This window comes from Channa argus, chromosome 2 (genome assembly GCF_033026475.1).
Source record: "Channa argus isolate prfri chromosome 2, Channa argus male v1.0, whole genome shotgun sequence".
Lineage (NCBI taxonomy): Eukaryota > Metazoa > Chordata > Actinopteri > Anabantiformes > Channidae > Channa > Channa argus.
The window spans coordinates 7,767,945-7,791,177 of NC_090198.1; the positions used below are offsets into that span (position 1 = coordinate 7,767,945).

A 23,233-nucleotide genomic window follows, 5' to 3' on the forward strand; every position below is an offset into this window, starting at 1 on the left:
AAAACATCAAGACTTTTACAATTTTAATTCTAATTGTGGAAATGGTTATTTCAGTAGTTTATTCTTAATGTGAGAATCTGATGTATTTCTTTAATTATCTATGTTTTTCCCCTTAAAGGTATATGAAATACCTCTATCCATATGAGTGTGAAAGGAAAGGCCTGAGCTCTCCAGGTGAGCTTCAGGCTGCCATCGACAGTAACCGGCGTGAGGGACGTCGTCCGAGCTACAGCAGCAGCCTCTTCCGATTCTCTCCCTCTCCCAGCACAGCTCCTCACATCCTCTCATCTCCCAAGATGCACCTTTCAGCACTGGGGGCCGGGACCTCAGGTGCCCTCAATGGTCTTCAGGCCTCACCAGGACCCTCTTTAAAGAAAGGTATGCACCTCAAAGCTGTGCAGATTAAATTGGACCCAGAAACTTTTGGTAGCGTAAAATAAGATTTGTTTATGCATACCTAGAAACACAAGTTGCCCAAGTGTGGGGTTTGCACTGTAAAAAATGGGTGCGTGCAGGGAAACGGGCAGCACTCAGATGAGTGTGGGCTCATAACTAAGATTAAAACGTTATCTGGATTGATGGTTATATTAAGCAGGCAAATGTTTGCCTCAGACCTAATGATCTTCTGATTGTGTACACTGTAGTTTTTTTAATGCAAATTTGCTAGTACTGCCCTCTGCTGACATTTAGAAAAATATCTAGTCATAGATGTGGGTTAGCATGTGTATGATTTAAAGGCACTTTATTTGAAAGAGGAACCCATTTGAAAGACATTAAATGTGCAGTATACATTGAAAGTAAGCTGGAAATGTCTTGCATTTAATTACAGAAAACACCAAGCAAAACTCTTTAGCTCAGATGGTTGAACAAGCTTCTGAACTCTGCACGCTCAGCAAACTTGCTCCCAATATTAAAAAAACTCCAGAAACAGAAGTCTTTCATACCTTCTTATGCACTTCTTATGCAAATCTATTACTTAAAAAAAAAACTTCCTTTCTGCTCCTTCTTGCTCTTGTATCTCATGAAACGAAAACACGTCTTCTCTAGTGCTTTGATGTTTTCTCCTTGATTTAGATTTTTGCTGCCTTGTACTTCACTTGTAAGTTACTTTATAAGAAATTATTTAATTTTTGTCTAGTGTGTATATGAATAAATGCTTATCGGTATTAGTGTGCTGCTACATTTCATTCTTGGTGTGTATCCAACGTGTGTGTGTGTGTGTCTGTGTGCAGTTTTAGCCTTTTTTATGTCAGACTGTGTGCAGGGTTTTGTGTGTCTAGTCCAGGTGTTTTGAAAGTCCATGTATGAGGCAGTTTTGCCTGAAGCATCTTTCTTACTGATTTATAACATGACACCCATGTTGTGGGGACACATAAGAACTTTGAAGCTTTCTGTCTACATCAGTGGCATAGTGGTAATAACTGTCATTACATTGGTGTCAAGTCAATGGAATGTGTAGTTCTGCAAAGGACCCCAGCAATATTAAGCCTTTGACATGTGTAATGTCTTTTTTCACCTGTAATTAGCTTTAGGTGGTCATGTGGGATCGCACCTAATTTGACTGACTTTACTGCTGGGAACTAGGTCCCTTGGAGGTAGTCGATAGTTTTATTTTGCGAGCAGTAATACTAAAAAGAACGCTTGAAGCACACTGGCAAAAAAAGTTTTGAAACTCCTACTCACTTTTGTATTTTTGTTATCTTTTGTTAGTTTTACTAAATCAAATGGCTTCAAGTGGATCACAAAAAACAACATGGACAAAAAAATAAATCATTATTCCTGCAGTCTTTCTACTCCAGATAATTCTTACACAATCTGGAAAAATTCTTGGGTTCGTTGCCTTGCTGAAATGAAGTTACCCCCAGTCACTTGTTGCACAGATGGCATGGCATGCCTCTTCACGGAGGGGTCCTTTAGGATGCCTCCCACGCTCCCATTCCTGAACATCCCAAAATGATCCCTCTTTGGTGTAAGACAACCATCCATTATCTATTCATGATCTCCTTGACATATGTTCTTCACTTGAATCCAAACACCCCAAGCTTTCACTCATCAGACCAAAACATTTTGCTCCACTCAAGTCTCTTTGTATATTTCGGCCCACTCCAAACTTTTCTTCTGATTTGCTAATCTTAGTATGCTTTTCTCTGGACCTCTGCCCATGAAGCCACCTGACCTGAGTTTCGTACTCGCAGTGTTTGTGCACACTGGTTTAGTGCTTTTCAAGAAGGACACTTGTAATTACTTGTCTTCTTGGGCAGATGTGCACTTGAACCCATTGCTTCTTCTGTATTGGTGGATCCAGTGGCAGCATCTCTGGAGACCACAGTGTGCATCTTTTTAAATGAACCTCTGGTTTATTGGCTATGGCCTAAAGGAAATAACCTTCCTTTCTCAAGACCGGTGTAAACTGATGACTTTCTAAGCTTAGCTGTTTTTGTTTGACCATTTTTAATTTAAACTAAAGATTCTGTGCCTATGGAGGAAGAGGGAAATCTAAACTAATCCCATTGCTTTAATGGTAATGACCTTTTTTAGGATGTTTTAACATCTCAGAGAACATGCTTGATCAATTTAATCCAGTATCCAGATTAAAGTGTGAAAAACTGATGAGCAGAATGCCACTGATTAGTCAGGCACATTTTTGCTGAAACTTCAGTATAACATGCAAATTAGATTTGGCCAATATTCTGTGCTTTAAAAATGTTTTTTGTGTTTTTGATCCATTTGATTAAATAAAAGCAACACCAAAAAATACAAATACAAAGTGTGTATTTGCAAACATTTGCTTGCCTAGATTTTTTGGGAAGTTCATCATGGGCTGGTGTCCTACATGGTCTGTTACAGCTAACAGTCCATTATGTTGTGTTATCAAAAGACTAATTTTCATAACTTCTTCCATGATGAGCAACTTTCCTGCCTTAACAAACAAATGAAACTTATTTTCCAGATATTTGCTTGTTTATTTTTGCATTTACTGTGTACAGGAAACTGGACTCAATGAGATTTTGACATAAAATTGCCATTTCTTGTAATGTGAACGGTAATGCATATATATTGTAGATAAGCTATCTATCCACATGAATACCAACTTATTCTATTCTTATTCTACTGTGTTGGTCTGGACTGGACTGACAGGACAAGAGGCACATTTGCCCTGGACCCTCTGTAAATGCCTAATCTGTATTTTCACTAGCTGTAAATGCACAGAAGTATCATTTAGAATTAGTAAAATAAGCCCTTCGTTCTTCTCTCTTTTAGATGACCTCAACCCTCCAATCATGGCAGCAAGGCCCTCCATGGCACTGGCACTGGGTCATCAGCAGGTGGCTGGTTTGGCAAGAGCTGCTACACTGGAGCAGCTAAGAGAAAAGCTGGAAACCAGCGGCGGAGGAGAGGGACCTGAAAGAAAGATGGCCCGTCTGGCAGAAGAGCAGCAACGCCTGATGCAGCAGGCTTTCCAGCACAACTTGCTGGCCATGGCCTCCCAAATGCCCATGAACCTGCGCCTAGGAGCCCCCACTATCACTACCAAAGGTGAGTGCTGTCAAGTTTGTTAGACTGTCCTTGTACTTTATGCACTAAACATTATTACACACTTTAGATTTTTAGTTCACACTCACCACCATTGGATGTTAAAAACTCTTGAAAAATGCGGTGGCGTCAGTGATATTTGTGTGTTTAAATATCTTTGAACTTTAATGTCAAAGTGGAATGAGATGTTTATAAATGTGTCTAAATCATTTACTTCTATAAAATGTTAAATTCAGGATTAATATTCTGAAGTTAGTATTGGCTCATCTCCAGTTTGCTTTTATCAGTGTTGTGAGTTTAAGATTGTGAGATAAAATGTTTTTTCTGTTTCTTCAGATGAGAAACAGCAGGACATGTCTTTAAATATCTCTACTAACGGAAATGCAAGCATCACTGTCTCAGTGGAGGTTAATGGCACAATCTACTCAGGTGTGTTATGTTATTCATAAATGGTAATAATATTGTAAATCGTTTTGCTTTCTCCTATTCACTCTAATGATAATATTACCATGTTACCAAAATGTTGTTACTAGAATTGATAACACATTATCATCTAAATATGTAACCTCGACCCATATTTGGACTAAAGCAATGAGATCATCTTCTTGTAACACTGTTTCTCATTTTCCTGCAGGGACCCTGTTTGCCCAGAAGTCTGGTGGAGCCATGGGGCCTGCTGTGTCATCTGCTGCTTCAGCCTCCCCTGCTGGAACCAGCTCTAGCTTTGGATTTCCTGCACCCCAGGCTCAGACCCTTAGCCCCTCCTCCTCCTCCTCCTCTTCTTCCTCCTCCTCCTCCTCAAAAGGTCCCAGCTCAGCTGAGCCAGCTCCCAGTGGGTCTCTCTAACTCAGTCAGCCCTCCTGTGCACCTGGTCTCCAGGCCCTCTCTTCCTTTGGGAGGCCCAGCATGAATTTACAGTACAATGAGAAACCGATAAGAATAACAAACTCTTGTACAACGATTACCTCATTAACCCTGTCAACCTCTTGGCTGTCCAACCATGAACACAGAGCTCAAGAATATTATATGACAACATGTGCCCAAATGCACAGCTATGCATTTTTATTCAACACAGAAACACACAGACACACTACAAGACATGCAATCACACATAAACATATATACACTTGTTAATCTTACTATACTGCTAAACACAATCAGCTCAGCCAAAACCCACTGACAGGTGTAGTCACAACTGAACTTGAAAAGTTTTATTTTAGGACGTTTTGTTTGTTTGTTGCCATTTTGTTGTGTTTTTGATTTTGTGTTTTTAGAATGATTTTGTTTTTAGTTTTTCTTCTTTTTACATACCTCAAATCAAGTAACCTGCAGTGGTGTCTTTACCTCAGGAGCTGTAGTATATTTAACCTGAATCAACTTTATTTTTGTATTCCTTTTGACCTAGTTGCAATCAGGGGAAGTCGGGTAACTCTCACCAGTGGAGTACAGAGCACAAACCTGACAATGATGCTCAGGTTTTTCTCTAATATGCTGTAGCCTCCTGCTGAACTGAAACTGGTGAAAGATCTGATGCTGTAGATCAGCACATTAAATACCTCAATTCATAACTCCGCCCTCAGTTCGGATTACTGGAAGTTTGTTCTAAAATGTTTATTGTACAAACCTAAAATTTTATTTCTCATAGGTCTGCACAAGCTGTCTTTAAGGAATTCCCGCAGTGTTGGGGCAACAGTGACTCATATCCACTCACATAGATCTTGAGCTTGTTTTTTCTCCCTGTCTGTATTACAGAGAAGTAGTAATGACACATTCTTTCTCTGTTGTTGCTCTTGTTGTGCATTCTTGCTTCAGCTGCAACCACAGAGCTGAATGTCAGTCTCACTGTATCCTCATCGACCTGCCTCTCTGCTCTGGAGGGCATCTCTCTCTGTCTCTCTCTCTCTCCCTCTCTCTCTATCTCTCTCTCTCTCTCAGGAAGCAATGTGACAACTCCAAGGAGTCATTGTTAATTTAAAGAGAAAAAAGGATTCATACCTGAAGAATGCACAAGTCTACATGACTATTACACGAATACCTCAACAGGCTCTTTCACAAGGAGAGCTACACTACAGTACATACCTCATGTGGCTGCAAAGCCATCAAGACTTGATGCTCCCACCTGATGATGGAAATCCTACCTAAACTGAAAGTGACATGAACATGACACACTGCTGGTGGTTGTAGGGACAAACAGAACTGGGGTGGGCTTACTATCTCTTTCTCTGTGTATTTACCTGTATGACTTGTTTTATGCTTGCTTTTGTTTTCTTTCTTCATTTTTTTTCTGCTTCCTCAAGTTTTTGTCCAGGAAGAATATATCTGCATTTTTATCAGGGAAGAGCAAGATATAGAATATTTATAAGGTTTCGAAACCGTGGGTATTAGGAAACTTAGGATGCAGTGGAAGGCTCTTAAATAACTACAAATACCCAAATTGTAGTTAACGTCTTATTTCACAACAATGGTGAACGGTATGCATGTGTACAATCATGTGACCAGTGTTTTAACACCCTAATCATCTGGTCCACAATAACCTCTGGTAATTCACAGCTCGATACCAAAGACTACTCTGGTCAGTCCTCTTGTACAATTTGTTTTTTTTTTTTGTTTTTTTTTCTTTCTTTTTTTTTTCAGGACTGCAAAAAAATGTTGCATCTAAGCTCACTCAGTGTGATTTTGAGTTTGTTGCAAAGATATTCGCTTCATATATTTATAAGGTCAATTGAGGTCAGTTCCTTTGTTTTACATTTCAAGGCATGGATAGACTCAAACGGATTGTGTGACATGCACTGGTGTACATTTTTGTGGACTATGAGCAGATGATTAAGTGCTGTTATCAAGAACAGAGGTTGTTGCTTATTCTGATTGTTTAGCTATTTTTAATCCTTGAAAGTTCTCTTTTTCAACACCCACTGTGGAGGCAGTCCGCCAATCAATGTGGACTGAGCCCCATGAGCCCAATTATAAAAGATCCATTATCAATAATCCAGAACCAGCTGGATATTGTCAGTTGTATGGTATTTTCCTCCCTTGAACTTTTTTTGCATCGTAAATTATCGTAAAGGATAAAAATGATTTTTCTAGTTTTATCTGTGTCAATGTGGGGCATTTTAACCATTTAAAAATTTCTTTTAACCCCGTGGGATGTGAGGTGGGCAGCCATGTTGCTTTTATAAGATCATCGTTGTTTTATAACTATTACTTTTTGCAGACATTTTGCTTTGCTGAACACGGTTGCGAATCTGAGGACGTTCGCTTGTTGTATCCTTCAGAACACTTTATGACACACATCTGTAGTTTATGAAGGTGAGAATTTTGGATGCTGCCTTAAATTAGTTGCTGGTGAGATCCTGCCAGTACAGGTTTCCCTACTCATGCTGGGAAACTGTTATTTTTCTCTGAGCCTAATCCTTTAGAGATCACATTTCTGGGGGGAAACAATAAATTGGATGCTTGACACGAGTAGTCAGAGTATAATTCTGCCATGTTTTTTTTTTCCCCAGATGGATGTTGTTTTAGTAACAGTTAAGCTTAAGCATTTTAGGCTGTTTTACAAAATTGTTGTGTTTCTATTTCATCTGCTCAATCTAAGCAAATGGATTGGATAGTGTGGCTTCACCACTTGGGTGGGTGGGTGTGTGTTTACTCACACCTGTGCTTTTGCATGCCTGTTGCAGTTTTACAATGTGCAGTACCAGTGTGTTAACATTAAAGATACTGCAGGTGGCGCCACCAACACATCACACATTAAATTCTTTACTTAAGTGGGAAAAATTCTTCCTTGCATAACCCCGTTGACTGTGTTGACATTTTGTCTTTCACTTCAAACCAGCAACCCTATGGACAATCCACTTACCTCCAGGCTCTGCTATTTGACACAATGTATGGCTGAGCATACCACCTGTACCTGTATGCCTGCATGTGTGTAAGGTGGACTACCCCCCCCCCCCCCCCAGAGTAGAGGGTTGCAGTGTGTTTTGATGTCTAGGTTGCATTGAGGGACGAGTACTAATGGAAGCTGCAGGAACTTTGGTGTTGCATTTATTCATCATCACTCAGGAAGTTGTGAAGTTGAATGTCTGTAGAATAATGTCTCAGATGATTTTTAACTTAATTCACTTTAAAAACTAACCTGATCTGTGCATAACACAAGCGGTTGTCGAATACCTCATCTATCAATTTTATGTTGTTTCTGGCTTGTACAATGCTCCGTATATAATTCACTGGGGTTTGTGCATATTTTTGTACTGTTATTATGATGATTATGATTATTATTTACAAGATAATAATATTACTGATATTATAGGTTTTTCTTTGATTACAACAAGCTTAAAATAGGACAAAACACATGAATGGTTGTTAAAACTGGTTTGTGCTGATTGTATTTAAGAGGAGCACTTTTCCAAAATGGTTTTCACACATTCAGTTTTGTTCATATTAGTAATATAAAGATATGGTTCTCAGGGCTTTAAACTTGTATGTCACGATAAAGTTTTACTTTATATCTTCTCTTCATGTGTGGTTGTTTTGTCTATAAAATGTCATGGAGCACCTGATGTGTGATCATCTCACAGATCATTTGGGCTTCTAAGTTACACCAATTCCCTGAAGACTCAATTACAGTAAATGCTTTCTAAGGTACATTACCCTAGACTTTTTAATGTGTCACACAATTATCAAGTGATATTGACCTAATCTCCAAATCAATCAGGAAATGCCACAGCATATTTCCCCACAAGTGATGATTCAAAGTTAACAAGTTAAAAAAATTTTTAAGTCAGCGTTTTATGTAGTGTCACTCCAGTGCGGTAAAAGTAATCCATGTGATGAACATATCAATTACAGCTAAGTTCACTCCCTCTTTTTAATATACGTAGTTGCAAATGTACAAAACATTGAATTCAACATGTGACTCATAAAATGGTTCACCGTTTCAAAAAAATACATAAAACATAAAAAAATAAAGTGCTAAAACTCTTCAGTGGCATGCTAATATGTCATCTGGCAGTATGGCAAGCTGTTATTTTTACCTGTGTGAAAGTGCCTATCGGTCAGTGCCAACATGTCAGAGCTTGGCTATTTCACATTTTACTTTAAACGATTAGAAAGACACATTTAATTGTTGTAAAGTGCAAGTCTGAGGTAGTTCACGAGATTGGAAATTGAAGCAAGAAAAGTACATCCATGAAGAAAGAACATTAAAGGAAACAAATTGATTTCCAAATAAATTTTGAATAAAATGTACACTGTTCAGTTGTCCTACTGATGGACTCCAATTCACCAACCTAAACACATTATCTATATGTTTACCCAAATTGTTCTTCACTTACAATAGATAAGTACCAAACCTGATTATTAAACGACATTTCTAAGTATTTTTTTGAAATTCTGATTATTTTATATATTACATACATGTATACACGCGTGTGTGTGTGTGTGTGTGTGTGTGTATACACTGCATCTATCACAGTACTTTCTCCACATTTTTTCCCTCAATCCTGATCAGTCTCCCAGTTCCTGCTGTTAAAAAACATCTCCACAGCATGATGCTCCCACCACCATCATTTACTGTAGGAATGGTATTGGCCAGGTGGTGAGCAGAGCCTGGTTTCCTCCAGACATGACACTTGGCATTTAGAGAATCTTTGTTTCATCAGACCAGAGAATGTTGTTTCTCATGGTCTGAGAGTCCTTCAGGCGGGCTGTCATGTGCCTTTTACTGAGGAGTGGTTCTGACACTCTACCATACAGGCCTGATTCTCCTCTTTCTCCAGAGAACTGCTGGAGCTTTTCCAGAGAGACCACTGTGTTCTTAGTCATCTCCCTAAGGTCCTTCTCTCTCGATCACTCAGTTTGGCCGCCCAGCCTAAGAGTCTGGTGGTTTAAAACTTCTTCCATTTACAGATGAGGGAGCCAGCTGTGCTCATTGGGACCTTCAATGCTGCTGAATTACTTATGTACCCTTCTCCAGATCTGTGCCTTGATAGGTTAACGGGTGACTCTGGGATAGATGGACAACCTGTCCAGGACATTCAACCCCTCTCGCTCTTTGACAGCTGGAATTGGCTCCAGCTCACCACAAGCCAGCAGGATAAGCAGTTACAGATAAATATATACACACACTTTTAAGTTTTGTGAAAGTAGGAGAGTAATTCAGGTTTTTTTTTAATCATCATTCATTTCTTGTCCTGTTATGGAACTAACAGGCCACATGGGCAACAGACATTATGCAGTGGTAAGAGTCAAAACCACATTGCATGTAAGCAAGACCTGTTATGGAACTAACAGGACAAGCTCTTAATCATAAGAGCCATCAGACAAACCCAGATCAGTGAGCTTGATAATCGGTCTGTCGCCCTGTTTTCTAGCTTTAGCTCGTACTCCGCTCGGACTTTTTTGTAGCCCATCTCCTCCGAGCTACAGGTATAATTTCCCACGTGCTCGTGCCCCATGCTGTCAATCATCAAAAGGCATTGCTGATCCTTCAAGCTGCACGTGGATTTTTTCAGGTGAATCCAGTTATACTGGGCATGATGGGATGACACTGGGCAACGCAGGAAATACTTGGCCTTAGCAGGAAGCCTGATGGTTTCCACACCTTTGTCTGGATGTGTGCTAAAGGGAAGATTCAGTTCTGAGAAAAAACACAACAAGGTCCACTTTTAGGCTTAGGTTTAAGATGGATGCTGAATTAGTTTTATTTTGCTGGTTTTAGTTAGAGCATGACAAGGCTCTTAGAAAAGGTGCCTGGATCCTTCTTCCCAAAATGCAATGGGAACCAAGCCAAGAAGGCTTGTAGACCTAATGATGAGCCACTGGAAGCGTTATGAGGGCTAGAAATGTTTAGGCCCAAGTCTATTTAGCAAAGTGGCAAAAATAATGGTATGATGTTCATTTCAGGCAAGTGAGGCAAGGATTATTGTTATAAAGGTTACGTGAACATTTTTCTTAAGAAGTTTGTAATGTCACGGGGGCAACAAAGTCTACATAAATACAAAAGGAATAAATTACCAGCATAGGAGAGCTGCTTTCAGATGTTATTTAAGTGAAGGTAGAAAAGTAAGGTGCCGAAAAACTGAGCTTTGTGGTACACCTTTGATGTAATAAAAAAATAATTGAAAATGCTGGATGAAAGGTATTAACACATACTTGTTTCTAAAAGATGGCCTGAAGCAACTGTACCCTGCAGAATGGCATCGTACCACAGATCACATGGGCAACAGACATTATGCAGTGGTAAGATTCGGGCAAAACAACACTGCATGTAAAGCAAGACCTAGCCTAGTTTGCAAGTTGCCCATATGCTAATTATAAATGAGTTCAAATTATTTCCTTAGTTAAGTAACAAATGCACAGACAATTTTAATATGCTATGGCTGAAAAACAAGAGCTATCACTACTACTTTGACAGAAGGATAAAACTATTTTAGATTAAATCATTCCTGTGATGTAGAGATGCTGAAGATAAACCTTTTTTTCCTTTCTGTCGGAAGTACAATATAACATTTACAAAGGTAGCTTTGCCCAAGCTTTATATAAATATATATCACTCTTTTAAGTGTTAAAATATTAACTGAGCTATTCAGTCAGTAAAATATAGTTTGGATTGTTTTATTGTAGTGGGTAGATGATCTACCTAGTATTTAAAGAAGTGACTCTTACGAAGAAAGTAGCACTGCCCTCAGATCAGGAAGGACTAAATTTACATGCTGTGCCTCTGCAGACTAATAACAATCAATTATAAAGAGCTTTAAAGTCCCAGTTTAACATTTTAGGAATAATTCCACTCTCATGTTTGTTTGAAAATGATGAATGTTTTGCAACGTTTATACCATTCTAAGAGATGTTGATGTTTTTTTTAGTCCAACTTCTCAGTTCTCCTTCTATTGGATTTCCCACAGACTGAAGTTTATATGCAGTAAACATATAGATATATTCTTACCTTTTTTAGGCAGATGAGAGCAGATAGAATAGTTCCCAAAAGCCACATCCTGCAGTTTGTCCCTGTCAAAAAGACAGACGAGAAGCATATTTACACGGCCTGCAATCTGGCATTTAAGTAACAATAATGCAGAGTTCATTGAAGAAAGAAGTTTTCTTTGAGGTTGTAAGAAGACCCTTCTTTAAAAACCACAAGCATCCTAAACCACAGGGTTAGACGGCCCCTTCTCTGACCCTCATTTTAGGTGTCAGGAACGTGGTCTTAAAGATGTCCTATTTATTGGGACATACAACATCGCTTGAAAAGAATAACGGCAAATGAACCATGATGTCCGTTTGCTAGTTTTGAACACTTGCGACATAATTCAGACTCAAACAAAACTGTTGCCTGTTGAGTTCAACATGAAGATAAAAATGATCATAGCCACAGATTCAGTTTCCTGCTGCAACATGTACGTGATGAAAACCTGGAGGGAAAACTAAGTCTAACAAGGACCACCACTATGTGCAGCTCTGACGTAGATGGGTGTGCTGAACGAAAGCCATTCCAAAGTTGTAGTGAGACAGTTCAACCACGCACAGTTAGTCAAAACGAGAGTACACTCCCTCTCTGGAGAATGCATTTCCATGTGTGGCCAAACATGATACAAGCTATCAATATCATTTCTTCCTTTGTGGGCCTTTGACTCATGCTTTGTCTTGCTACATATCAGGGAAAAAAAACCCAGTTGTGATTTGTCATCGACCACATCATAGGATGTGTATGGAGATCTTCTCCTCCAGTCTGTGTGTTAGAGGTAGTTTCAGAGGTGGACATGAGCAATTGTGCAAAGCCAAGGGAGTGGGGGTTGGTTTCCGTACACGTCATGTTTCACACCCACCACCATTATTGGGAAATCTTATTCTTTCACACTTAGCCTACTTTCAGAATAAGAGTATTATTATGAATACTGGTATTATTAGAATTGATACTGATACTCATTGTTTAGTTCCTCTTTATAGACTTATATGGTAAAGGGCTTTATTTGGAAACCAAATGAGAAGAAGTTGTGTTTCCAGTGAAAAACGTCTCATCAGAATCCAAAGTGTTCTTGTTCTGAAGATTTTAAGTATCAGACCTGATCAGTTTTACTCAAAGGCAAAATTGAGTACAGAGTACAGAGTGTTTGCTGAGTGCTAACTCACTAAAAATAATCTCTGAGACAAAAGTTGTAACCATGCCTCCATACACAAAGTATACAAAGAACACTTTGTTCTGCAACACACAAATTACAAAACTCTGCACACATTTCCTTGTACTGCACAAGAAACACACTCTTATGCAAAATGGAAAACACACAGGAAATTGGCAAAATCCACCCAAACACACACGTAAACATATCACTAAAAAAAGTTCACCTCGAATTTTGCAAACATGGAGCAAGAGGAACAGGACAAGAACAAAGAAAGGAACCAGGCAAGCACCAGGAGGAAGCACACGAAGTCAGGCGACTCCAGAATTCGATAACACACAAAGCAACACTTTTTCCCAAACCAGGTTGCATCCGTGCAGTTTTTTGCCATTCTTTACACACAAACCGAGGACTTTGGGCTCGTTGTGTAGATGCAATTCGTCACTGCTTTGAAAGAGTCATTTAAATTATGTAAATTATTTCTAACAATGGCAGTTGTGATTTGTTGGACTTTCCAGAAACAAAGCACAGTAAAACTCTTGCATAAGGGAAAACCAGTTAACAAACTGACTGTAAGTCAAGTGATGCTGCCTAAACTCATGACATGTCATGAGTTTTGGTAGGTCATGTCGGTAATTAGGTGAACTTAAACACTTACTGCCTCACATGTTTATTACTTCCATTTCATACGTGCACTGCTAAATTTTCCCAGTCACTTCATCTCAATTCTCAAATGAGAGAAGCCTACATATTATTGTTTTTGAAGGGAGGAACCTGAACAGAACTAGACCTTTGTGGAAGAGGAAGAACAGGCACAGGAAAGCACTATGATTGGGCAGGACAATACCAAGGAGGAAGAGGAAGAAGGCAAAGAGTCCCTGATAATTCAGAGCAACACTTGTGACCATGTCATAACCGTGGTCTTAGCCAAGGGGAGGCTGGTTGGAAACTACAGCGTCATGAAATGCTGCCTTTATTCCAAGCTTTACGACAAGTACAACTGCATACACAGCCGTCAGCCAGAACAATAAACCTATCACATCACTTCTGTTCCTCATTCCACTGTAGACAAGTGTCTTAAAAGTAATCAAGTTCATGTAAACTGCCGGTGTGTACTGTAGTTTTATCATACTTCGGTAATGCCAGTATCAGCAAAAACGGAAAACATTTCTCTTTACTACAAAGCCTATTCCTACCATAGACTATGTAAAACTAACTTTATAGATTTCTGTGGAACTATGTAGAACATAATGGACCTGGACGGAAAAAAAAAAACGCCCCAAATGCTTGTTTTTGTAGATGAGGCTGGCTGTAGTCTGTCCAAGTGCAGGAGACAATGCAATGTCACTGGACACCGAGCCACAGTCGGCTAACCAGACCAACGTGGGGGCGATTTTACAACACGTTTTACCACTTCTGAGAATGGTGTGAGCACATACTCATTGGGCCATACAACCCCCAGCTTCTCTTGGGCTTTCCACATACAATTTAAAGGCATCTTATACCAGAACATGAGAGATATAAAACCAATTGTGTGGGATAATGTCAGCTTCCACTGAGTCAACTCTTGTCAGAGAATAACGTAGCGCATTTACATACAACATAGTGTTAAGTAGCCTACTGTGTACAGGTACCGGGGTTTTTCTTGTGATATTTTTTTTGTTTCCCTTTTTCTTTCTTTTTCATAAGCATGTAATTTTGTGGCTATTTCAGCTATGATGTAATTTGTGACCATCATGGTGAAAAAGTTTCTACAGTATGATCTTTTGAAAACCCACTCAAGTTTTGATGTAGTTTGGAGAGTTAAGACTGATTCGGTATTCACTCACTATACTGTAATACTTGTTTATAGTTTGGCTGAAACAGCTGCCTACTGTGGTTTTTGTTTGGTGATTTTCTCTGCTACTGAAATAGGTTTCTCAGAAGGGTGGTAATGTGCATATTTGGAATTAAGTTTCCGAGTAGGTCAGCTGTCCTGCACGAAGGGTCAGCTGTTAAGTTTCGGTCAAGTGTTGAAATATTTTGCGATCAGGATTTACAGCACAGCGACATCCTAAAAGTTGCTTCATTTTAGAGCATAGGTGCGGCTTGCAGTGAATCAGATGTATCCGGCTATGTTCTATTACCTCACATCTGATGACACAGCCTTAGAACTACGAGACAGCAGCTGTGGTGTTGCGTAATGTTATACCTGTGCACCTGTGCACCACTGTGGAGCAACTTGTGTGATTCTGAAATTGTTACATCCAGTGAGGGAAACTGTTAAAGAGACACGCTCTTCAGGAGGCTACTCAATGGGGGTCTCCTCCCTCTAGCACCTGAGTCTAGTTGTTATGTACATAGTACATGGTATGGACAGCATAATATGCATTTCTGTCAGAGAATTCATGCTTTTCCACTGATCAAAAATTTATAAATCAAATATAAAAATAGAAGATGACAGGGCAGTGTATTAGCAAAGGTAGCCAGCAATGCAAACAATGCACAACTATACACGTAAAGCTCCGTGGTCTTACTGTGTCACAGGGATGCAGTGTGTGCTATTCCAGGCGCAGTATGGATCTCTGGCTAAGAGACAGTCCTCACAACTGTCTCCGTACTGGGGACAATTTGCCACATCCAGTTGGGCCACTTCACTTCTGGATTTCAAATACAGCTTCCTCTGCAATGATACAGAGAACATATGTTGTATGTAACCAGTAACCCAAATGAACAAGGCCCCCCATCCTCCCACCCTTGTGCATGCTTGGTAGTTAGAATAGTTGTGTAGGCAGTGCTGCTACTCACAGACGTTGGCTGAAGAAGAATACTGAAGATGTCTTCTTGCTGGTCGAATGGTCGGTATTCAGCGATGACTAAAGTCTGTGTGCTACTGTGAATTACCTTATGAATCCTTCCTTTATCTGTTCAGCAAATAGAAGCGAGGAAGAAAGTGGAGGAGTAGTTTTTATAACTCATTTAATTTAAAAGCACATCATCTCAAAACATCCCACTCGTGCTCCATTGTCTTATATGACCCTTCCAGTAAAAACAAATCTAATGGTTTGATCCAAAAAAAAAAAGTTCTTAACAACTATGTTTAACTAACCTCTGCTACCAATACATAACTAAGTGTGACAGCCCAAGACAATATTAGTATTTATGATTTTAAACAAAAAACTTCCTGGTAACGTTTCCTTGTAGCTCTTGTCCTTATTTAGACAAAAATGTTTCAGACTTTGGCTTGCTAATAACTTTCTTCCCCTTTAACATAGACTTCTGGTTGCTGACTATAAGGTTGCTTTAGTCTATTTATGTCACGAACTATAATTAAACAGCAGCCAGTCAAGCAGAACTGAACTGACATCCATTCTTTCATAAACAATATACTAAAAATATACTGTCTTCTTGGTGTTTGCATTAGCTGGCACCTTGTATGGCTCATAATGCTGCACACATTGCTGCAACGCCAATTATTTCCTGTGCTGTCTCTGCATTGTTGCTCTCTTCACGCGTTTGCAGTGTTATGTGGTTTGAGAAAAAAACCATCACACATTAGTCGTTTTTCCTCATTGTATGTCAGACCCCCTCTCACTTCTTGTGGCCCCCTCTATCAAAAACACCTGCCGCCTCAACTGCTTTCCACCCATTTCTCACTTTATTTAAAGTCATTTATTTCCTCCCACATTCAATTCGTGTGTTGTTTGAAAGTGTTGTACCTGCCATCAAAATCTGCACCAAATTGAATCTAAATGACCCCATACACACATCTTGGATCCCATTACACACAATCATTCCGCCAATGGTATGTTCGTGTCTTAGCTTATTGGTATGTTGAATTCCATGTACTCTCCACTTAAATTAATGTGAAAGTGATGTTTTAAATCTCGTCACAGTGTTTCATTATGAGTGAAGAAACCTCGGCATATTTGTTGCTGAAGATATTGCTCTCTACTCACTTGTTGAAAGAAACAAAACGATGTGGTCATCGTTTTTCTTGTCCTTGGAACTGTCAACATAGATGTAGGTGTAGTGGTGGTGGTTAAAGAGGAGTGGGCCAGAGTTATTGAAAGGTTTCACCCAGTGATCCATCTCCGAAGTCTTCTCGACCATTTTCAAGATCTCTAAAGAAAGCGATTTGCTGTCTGCAACACACTGAAAGAAAAGAAGAAGAAATTTAGAAGAGGAACACCAGGTGACTTACGCTAAATCCTGACCACCTTTGTGGCTGATCCTGCACATGTCAAGCTTTCTGTTCTTGCATAGCATATGTGCACAATGCCAAAATTATCGTGATATATCACCCTTATAGTGCTAATTTATGAAACGACGATACCTTGATTTCCTTCACCCAGTGACACTCATGTAAGGTGTCATGTAAAGTGACAACTCGGTCTGGCAGATTTTATTTTTATAATTTAATGTCAACCCCATGCATTTTAAAGTCTATCAGAATATCATGCGCGGTTGTTATTTTTATACCCCCGCTAGAAGAGTGGGGAATTTCTGCAAATGATCACTTTTGATATACAATAAAATAAAATAATGTAGTGTTTTGGTGTTTTAATGACTTTAAAGCAACTAGAAAGTAAGCAAAGATTCAAATACATCAGCCAAATTTGAGACAATGTATGGAGATGTGCTAAAACTTTTATTTATGAATGAAGACTGCTCTGGAGTCATGTTTATTACTCACCATTAATAGTAAAATCAATGGATATCATGTGTTTTGTACACGTAACTAAGACAGCAGCCATTAGACTCTCAGAACTGAATTAGTGACACATTTAGCACTTTAATCAGTTTAAATCAACCTACCTCCCTCGGTCTGATGTTTGTGTTTCCGGCGCTTTCATCTTTAAATGGTGATTTTCTAAAGATGTAGTCTATATCCTGTAAAGTGTATTCACACACAGCACTCATACCCCTGCGGAGAGACACAAAGTTGCCAGTTAGCACAGAGATGACGGCAGCATCAACAAAAGACTTGTAAAGTTCGTAAAGATGACCTAAGTTAGCTGACCTAACTGACAGATCAGCAGACAGGTTTCATTTAGAACTAGGCTCAAACTTGTGTCTAAACAGGGCGGCAGGGCAGCAAACAGAAAAGAGACAAAGTCGAACAAAGCACAAAGCACAAACGTGAGATCCTAATAAGTTTATATACCAAAGAAACCTCCTGGTAAAGCTCTGGTTACTGTATATAACCCTCGCTTGTCCCCTATGTCAGTTAGAGGTATTAAACATTGGGGACAACGATAGTTATGACCGTTCTTCTCGCAAATACCTCCCACTTCATCCTGATTCAAACTCATACGCTTGATGAAATATTAATTAAAGAATATTGCATGATTTTACTTGAGGAAAAACACTATTCTTTCAACCTTTCCTAGTCCTACCATTCATTTCTGAAGAGCCCATAAACCCTGGTGTTCTGCCACTGCTCTGCATGCAAATAGGCCACATCGACCAGTTCAGAGAAATGCTGCTTTTTCTGAGAGTCACCGCAGAAAAGCCTGGCATTCATCTGAGATGTCCAGCTAAACTGCAAGGTGTTCTTGGGACCACCGACATCTGCCTACAAGAAACACACAGTCAACATATCAATAACTCCTTTAAATTACATGGGAAAGATTAGATTGTGCAACGGATGTGGGTAAGTATAAAGTCCTTACCATGCAAACACGGCTCACGAAGGGAATCCACATTTCACTGTACATGCCTGTGTCTTGGTTTTTCTCCTTATAGAAGGCATAAAGTTTGTCCTGTAAAGAGTTGTCTACTTCGGTAATGGGGATCAAACCCACATAGTGCTGCTCTGAAGACAGACAAACACAATGATTGTCAACCTGATGTTGGCACATGGTCCTTACAGAAACCCTTCTATCTCCATACACATACCTTTATAATGGTTTGCTGGCCCAACTTTGTTTTTTCCAAACTTTTGAATGCCCACAAAGTCTTGTACTCCGGAGTACGCAACAAAGAGGTCTGCACTGTCAGCTGACTCTGGAAACAGACCACATAATTACACCTTTAAGGATCTTACGTGAGAATAAAACTGCTCACTGATAAGCAAATCCACGGTGAGACATGCTGTTTTTATACTATAGCTTTGCCTAAATAAACTGCAGTCAGTGGTGAGTGGTGGGTACAAACACAAAGCCATCATTGAAAACTGAGAGGTCAAAGAGCAAAGATTCATCAGCACAGGTGTGATAAAACTCACCAACAAGGACATATGGGTCCCCTTCCTTCACAACAAATTCATGTATGCTTGCTTCTATAGAATCCGTTTTTGGAGAGGAGAGGCACATTGGGTCTTCCTCTGATACATTCTACAAAAACAGAGCAAATGTTTTTTGTTTTGTTTTTAAATTGTAATTCTGTTTCTAAAAGGTACAAGCTGAAGCCTGAGTTCACTTTGCATGACGTGTTTCAGTTCATTAACTTTTTCGGTGAAACAGCATCAGCTGTTTTGGTTTAGATAAAGAGAAGTGGCTTATCACCACAAACAGAACAGTTTATGAGCATGTGTCTTACCATGTTACAGCAGACCGTGTCTCGGCCAGTAGTTCCACACACAAACAATTGGTTGGCATCTTTCATCTTGTTCACCATAGTGACGGTATAGCTGCAATTCTAAGTAAACACAGGAGAGGTCTTATATTTCTGAAGTACTCAACAACCATTCATGATCAGCTCTAAAATCCATTGATACATTTCACGTTTCTCACATGTTGATGGTCGCCACACTCCTTCCACTTCACTCTCTTTTCGGATTTCTGTGGAGAGAAACGATACACAACTGTTAGTTATGCTCCATATTACATTAAAAGTAGGTTATGTCAAAAAATTCACTGATTGTTTTCGCTGTAATAATACAAATATATTGCACCTTCAGGGGGTTTTGAAAGTTGTAGAAATTCACGCTTTTTTGTCCAGCAGCTATGACAGTCCCCGGTGGTTCTTCGAGAATTGGCACAGCTGCATAGTCTCCACGTAAAGACAGTTTATTGACTGTAGTTTCTACAATTAAAAAAAAAAATAAATAATAATAGTACAAAGTCTACATTTGCACTGGGTCAACACTTAATTACTTTGATGATGTGCTGACTTCTCTCCATGGAACACCATGAGGTTTATTTTGACATTTTAAGTCAGATATCTGAACGACAGGAACAGCAGGTAACTTTGATCGAATTCTTCATGTGGTGGCATCGTATGATCAAATGTGTTCATCAGCTGTGACAAGCATTTTGGTTTGTAAATGAAAACAGGGAAATGTAGTATGGCACACAAAACATGTCTTTATAATGAGGAATGACATTAAACTAAGTGGTTCTTAATTTGGAGCACAGACATATGTTTTATTAGTCTGTGGTGGCACAGAAAGATGTCAGGACTGAGCCATTACGACCGCATCTCTTAGTGGTCAGTTTGAAGCTGTACAATCTATAATCCCTAAACAGTCATTGGCTCAGCTGACAGCATTCCTGCAGAATAATGACAAAATTAACAGCATCCTGTCTCAGAGTAATGCTGGAAAACTTAGTCCAAGCATTTGTTACTTCTAGGTTCATCATACCTGAAAGACCTATAGTATTTTGTATCTAATGCGTAAATCTTTCCTTTTAATGAAGCTTACAGTTAGTTATAGTTAGGCTGCTTATATGCTTAGACTGATGGGTAGTGGGTCAAGGCAGATGTCTGCTCACCCTGAGCCTGGTTCTGCCGCAGGTTTCTTGCATTAGTTCTCCTCTCAACTGTTGTCTAGGGTTTGCGTATCCCAGTGGGAATCGTTCAGTTTTCTCTAAATATCTATATAGTCTTAACTTTATTATGTAAAGTGCATTAAGATGACTTTGTTGTGAATTGGTGCTATATAAATAAAGAATGTAATTGAAATAAAAACCAACATGAACAAAGTCCTGTAAGTAACAGTTTTGCTACAGTCTAGATGTACATCACGGTACTTATTCGATTGCATCAACGTACTTTGTTATCCTTATTCCAATTTCAAAATAAAACTAGAAAAGATATTTCCCAGCAGTCAGTGCTATCTGAATGTTTCAGTGCTGACAGCATTGAAATGGTAAAAAAGTATGATGTTCTCTGACCACTTTAATGAGGCAGATGCCAAATGTGAAACTAATTTTATTTATTTTACATACTATTGTAGTTTTTGAACATTCCCCAGATCAAAACGTCCTAATATACACTCACTGGCAGCTTTATTTAGACACACCTGTACACTCTAACGCAACGCAGTACAGCAGCTCTGCCATGAATTGTTTTTAGAATGTTATCATTTCTCAGTTTTCCAGTTGAAACTGTTTGATAATTCTACTCTCTGTTTATTCCACCCTATACACCCTGTTTAAAATGAATGAGGGGGCCAAAACATCCGAACCACCTCTTCTAATAATACACTCCCTACACTCCACCACCTATGACCTCAGTAATAAACAGAGTAGTAGAATCATCACCTGAACAACTGACAAATTCTAACGTCGTAGAATTCATGGCGGAGCTGCTGTATTGGGTTGGATTAGTGTACAGGTGCACATAAGTGGCCAGTGACTGAAGGACATCATAGTAACTTTTTTATGTTTAAACACAAACAGCTGTCAGATGTATATGAAGAGAGTAAGTGTGAAATACAGTAATAGGTGTTAATAGTGTCACTGTCCTCATTTTCCAGTATGTCGTCAGTTCTTATTTTGTGATACTTCAACATAAGAGGTCTAATTCCTCTTTGGGATCAGAAGTAACGGCTGTAATTTGTCAAGAAACCAACACTCGGGACTACATAAAGCATCAAAAGCCCAGTGTTACCACAGAATCTACATGTTACAACCAAATAAACCTGTCAAGTTTTCACATCTGCAACTTGTCACAATGCGTTTCTAACCTGAAATTCCACAAGAAGCTTGTGAACAAGACGCCACAGAAAACACTGTCAAACAATATAAAACTTTGAAAACATAAAAAAAAGCGACTTATTTCCAACCTTTCTGTGTGAATATCATCCTGGGCTGATTCCGCATGTCCCCCTCAACACAGCTGTAGAGGCATGAAAATAGTAAACATGCTGATGCTGATAGACGTAAGAGACGCATTGTGTCTGCCAGAAATGCGGCTAACGTCCGTGTGCGTCTGTGTTTAAGCTGTCACCACGCCTCCTTTTTAAATGCAGTATTACGTAGTCTGTCGCTCCTACAACGTAGTACAAAAACTTGACATTTCCTGTCTAAAACATTATTTTAAATGTGTAAAAGAATTAAAGCTCTACTATGTTTTTTTTTTTAAATAAATATGCTCTTACTTATGGTGCTGTCATAACTCACCGCCCTGTGCTGAGATCTGGATAACGCACCGCCTGTTGCTGAGATAGTGATAGATATAGTTTCCGTTCAGCCAATTAATAAATGTAAACAATTTCTGCAGCGTCTTGTTGCAGTTTGATAGTAGCTGATAGGGAGCCCACTGTTGCAGATAGTCGAGGAGCAGCTGGAGGGGGGCGGGGGGGAGCAGATTCAATTGATATGGAGGGATGTGCTAAGACTATAGCTTAACAATCTTAAGACGCTTAATAAAGCTGAGAAAAAGCTGAACTGTTTTTGCGCAAATAGCTGAAACGAAATGTGACTCTCTTATACTGGACAGGCAAACGTTCAGCAGTTACCCTTCAAAAACACCAAAGCCAATTGTGACGCCATTGATGATCTCATCGATATGGCTTTGATGTCATCAAAGCAATAAATTAAGGTATAAAAATCTTAAAAAGTATAAAAGCTATTTAAAAAGCCGCATATAAGCAATAATGTCCTTTATAAGACGGACGTTTTGAAGTTTTAACCGTGTTTCTAGCGGAAAGTTTGGCAAAGTAGTTAGGCGCCAAAAACGTAGGAAGACGGACCAAAAAGAAAATGTGAATATTAATAACGGTTAGGACATCAGTACTGTGAATTAGGTTTTAGGTCTCAGTTTAAAGTGGATCCAAGGCCCTTTACTTCATTTGCTGATTATGAGGATTATTTACACACAGCATCTACTGCTCTCAGCTGAACCAAGCAACTAAACTAATGAGGGGGTCTGCGAAAGTTACAGCACTCTTCCTCTTTCACTCTCACACTCTGTTAACCGTAAATGCAAGCTTTTAAAATAATGTGTTTGAACTGCAGTTCAGCTTTTCTAAGTTCCTCTTGGAGTTGAAGATAACGCCATTTGCAGGTGTGTGTGCGTGTGTGTGCATGTGTGTGTGTGTGTGTGTGTGTGTGTGTGTGTGTTTAGCCAGAAGCACGAGCCAGACCGCAGATGGGACTGGAAATTTTCCAGATATGTGGTAAAAGCTGCAGGTCAGAAGGAAACCTGAAAGCTCACTGCAGTGAAAACCCGACCACCATTCATGACTCTCAGGTCTACACATGTGAGTCCCTTGTTTTATCTGGATTTCTGCAGATCTACTGGTCTGGGAAACACGAGGCCCCAAAAGGTGCCATTCACTGAAAGAGATCCAGACATTATTCATTTTTCAATGCATTTTGCTTAGCAATATTTGTATAATCCAACTGTGAAGTGTTATTTAAGCAGTTTCTCAGTGT

The 23,233-nt window shown here is 39.3% G+C and overlaps 2 protein-coding genes across 2 annotated transcripts in view; one reads left to right on the forward strand and one right to left on the reverse strand.

The window, feature by feature from the left end:
- Positions 1-8,047, forward strand: part of LOC137111461 (AT-rich interactive domain-containing protein 3B-like) — a 48,215-nt gene extending 40,168 nt beyond the window's left edge. Inside the window, exons 6-9 of the mRNA XM_067495094.1 lie at positions 119-378; positions 3,262-3,537; positions 3,871-3,963; positions 4,169-8,047. Coding sequence (XP_067351195.1) covers positions 119-378; positions 3,262-3,537; positions 3,871-3,963; positions 4,169-4,380 — 841 coding nt within the window. The 3' untranslated portion in view covers positions 4,381-8,047. The remainder of the gene's footprint in view (positions 1-118; positions 379-3,261; positions 3,538-3,870; positions 3,964-4,168) is intronic.
- A 337-nt stretch (positions 8,048-8,384) lies between these two features.
- LOC137111445 (semaphorin-7A-like) lies at positions 8,385-21,831 on the reverse strand. Its single transcript, XM_067495093.1, has 14 exons — positions 21,640-21,831; positions 19,525-19,655; positions 19,364-19,411; positions 19,170-19,268; positions 18,856-18,964; positions 18,528-18,635; positions 18,302-18,444; positions 18,026-18,204; positions 17,445-17,553; positions 16,586-16,781; positions 15,435-15,550; positions 15,164-15,309; positions 11,477-11,538; positions 8,385-10,168 (listed from the first exon to the last, which is right to left on the reverse strand). Exons 1-14 carry the CDS (start codon positions 21,746-21,748, stop codon positions 9,816-9,818), a joined length of 1,908 nt encoding a protein of 635 aa, XP_067351194.1. The 5' UTR covers positions 21,749-21,831; the 3' UTR covers positions 8,385-9,815.
- Positions 21,832-23,233: the final 1,402 nt, after the last annotated feature.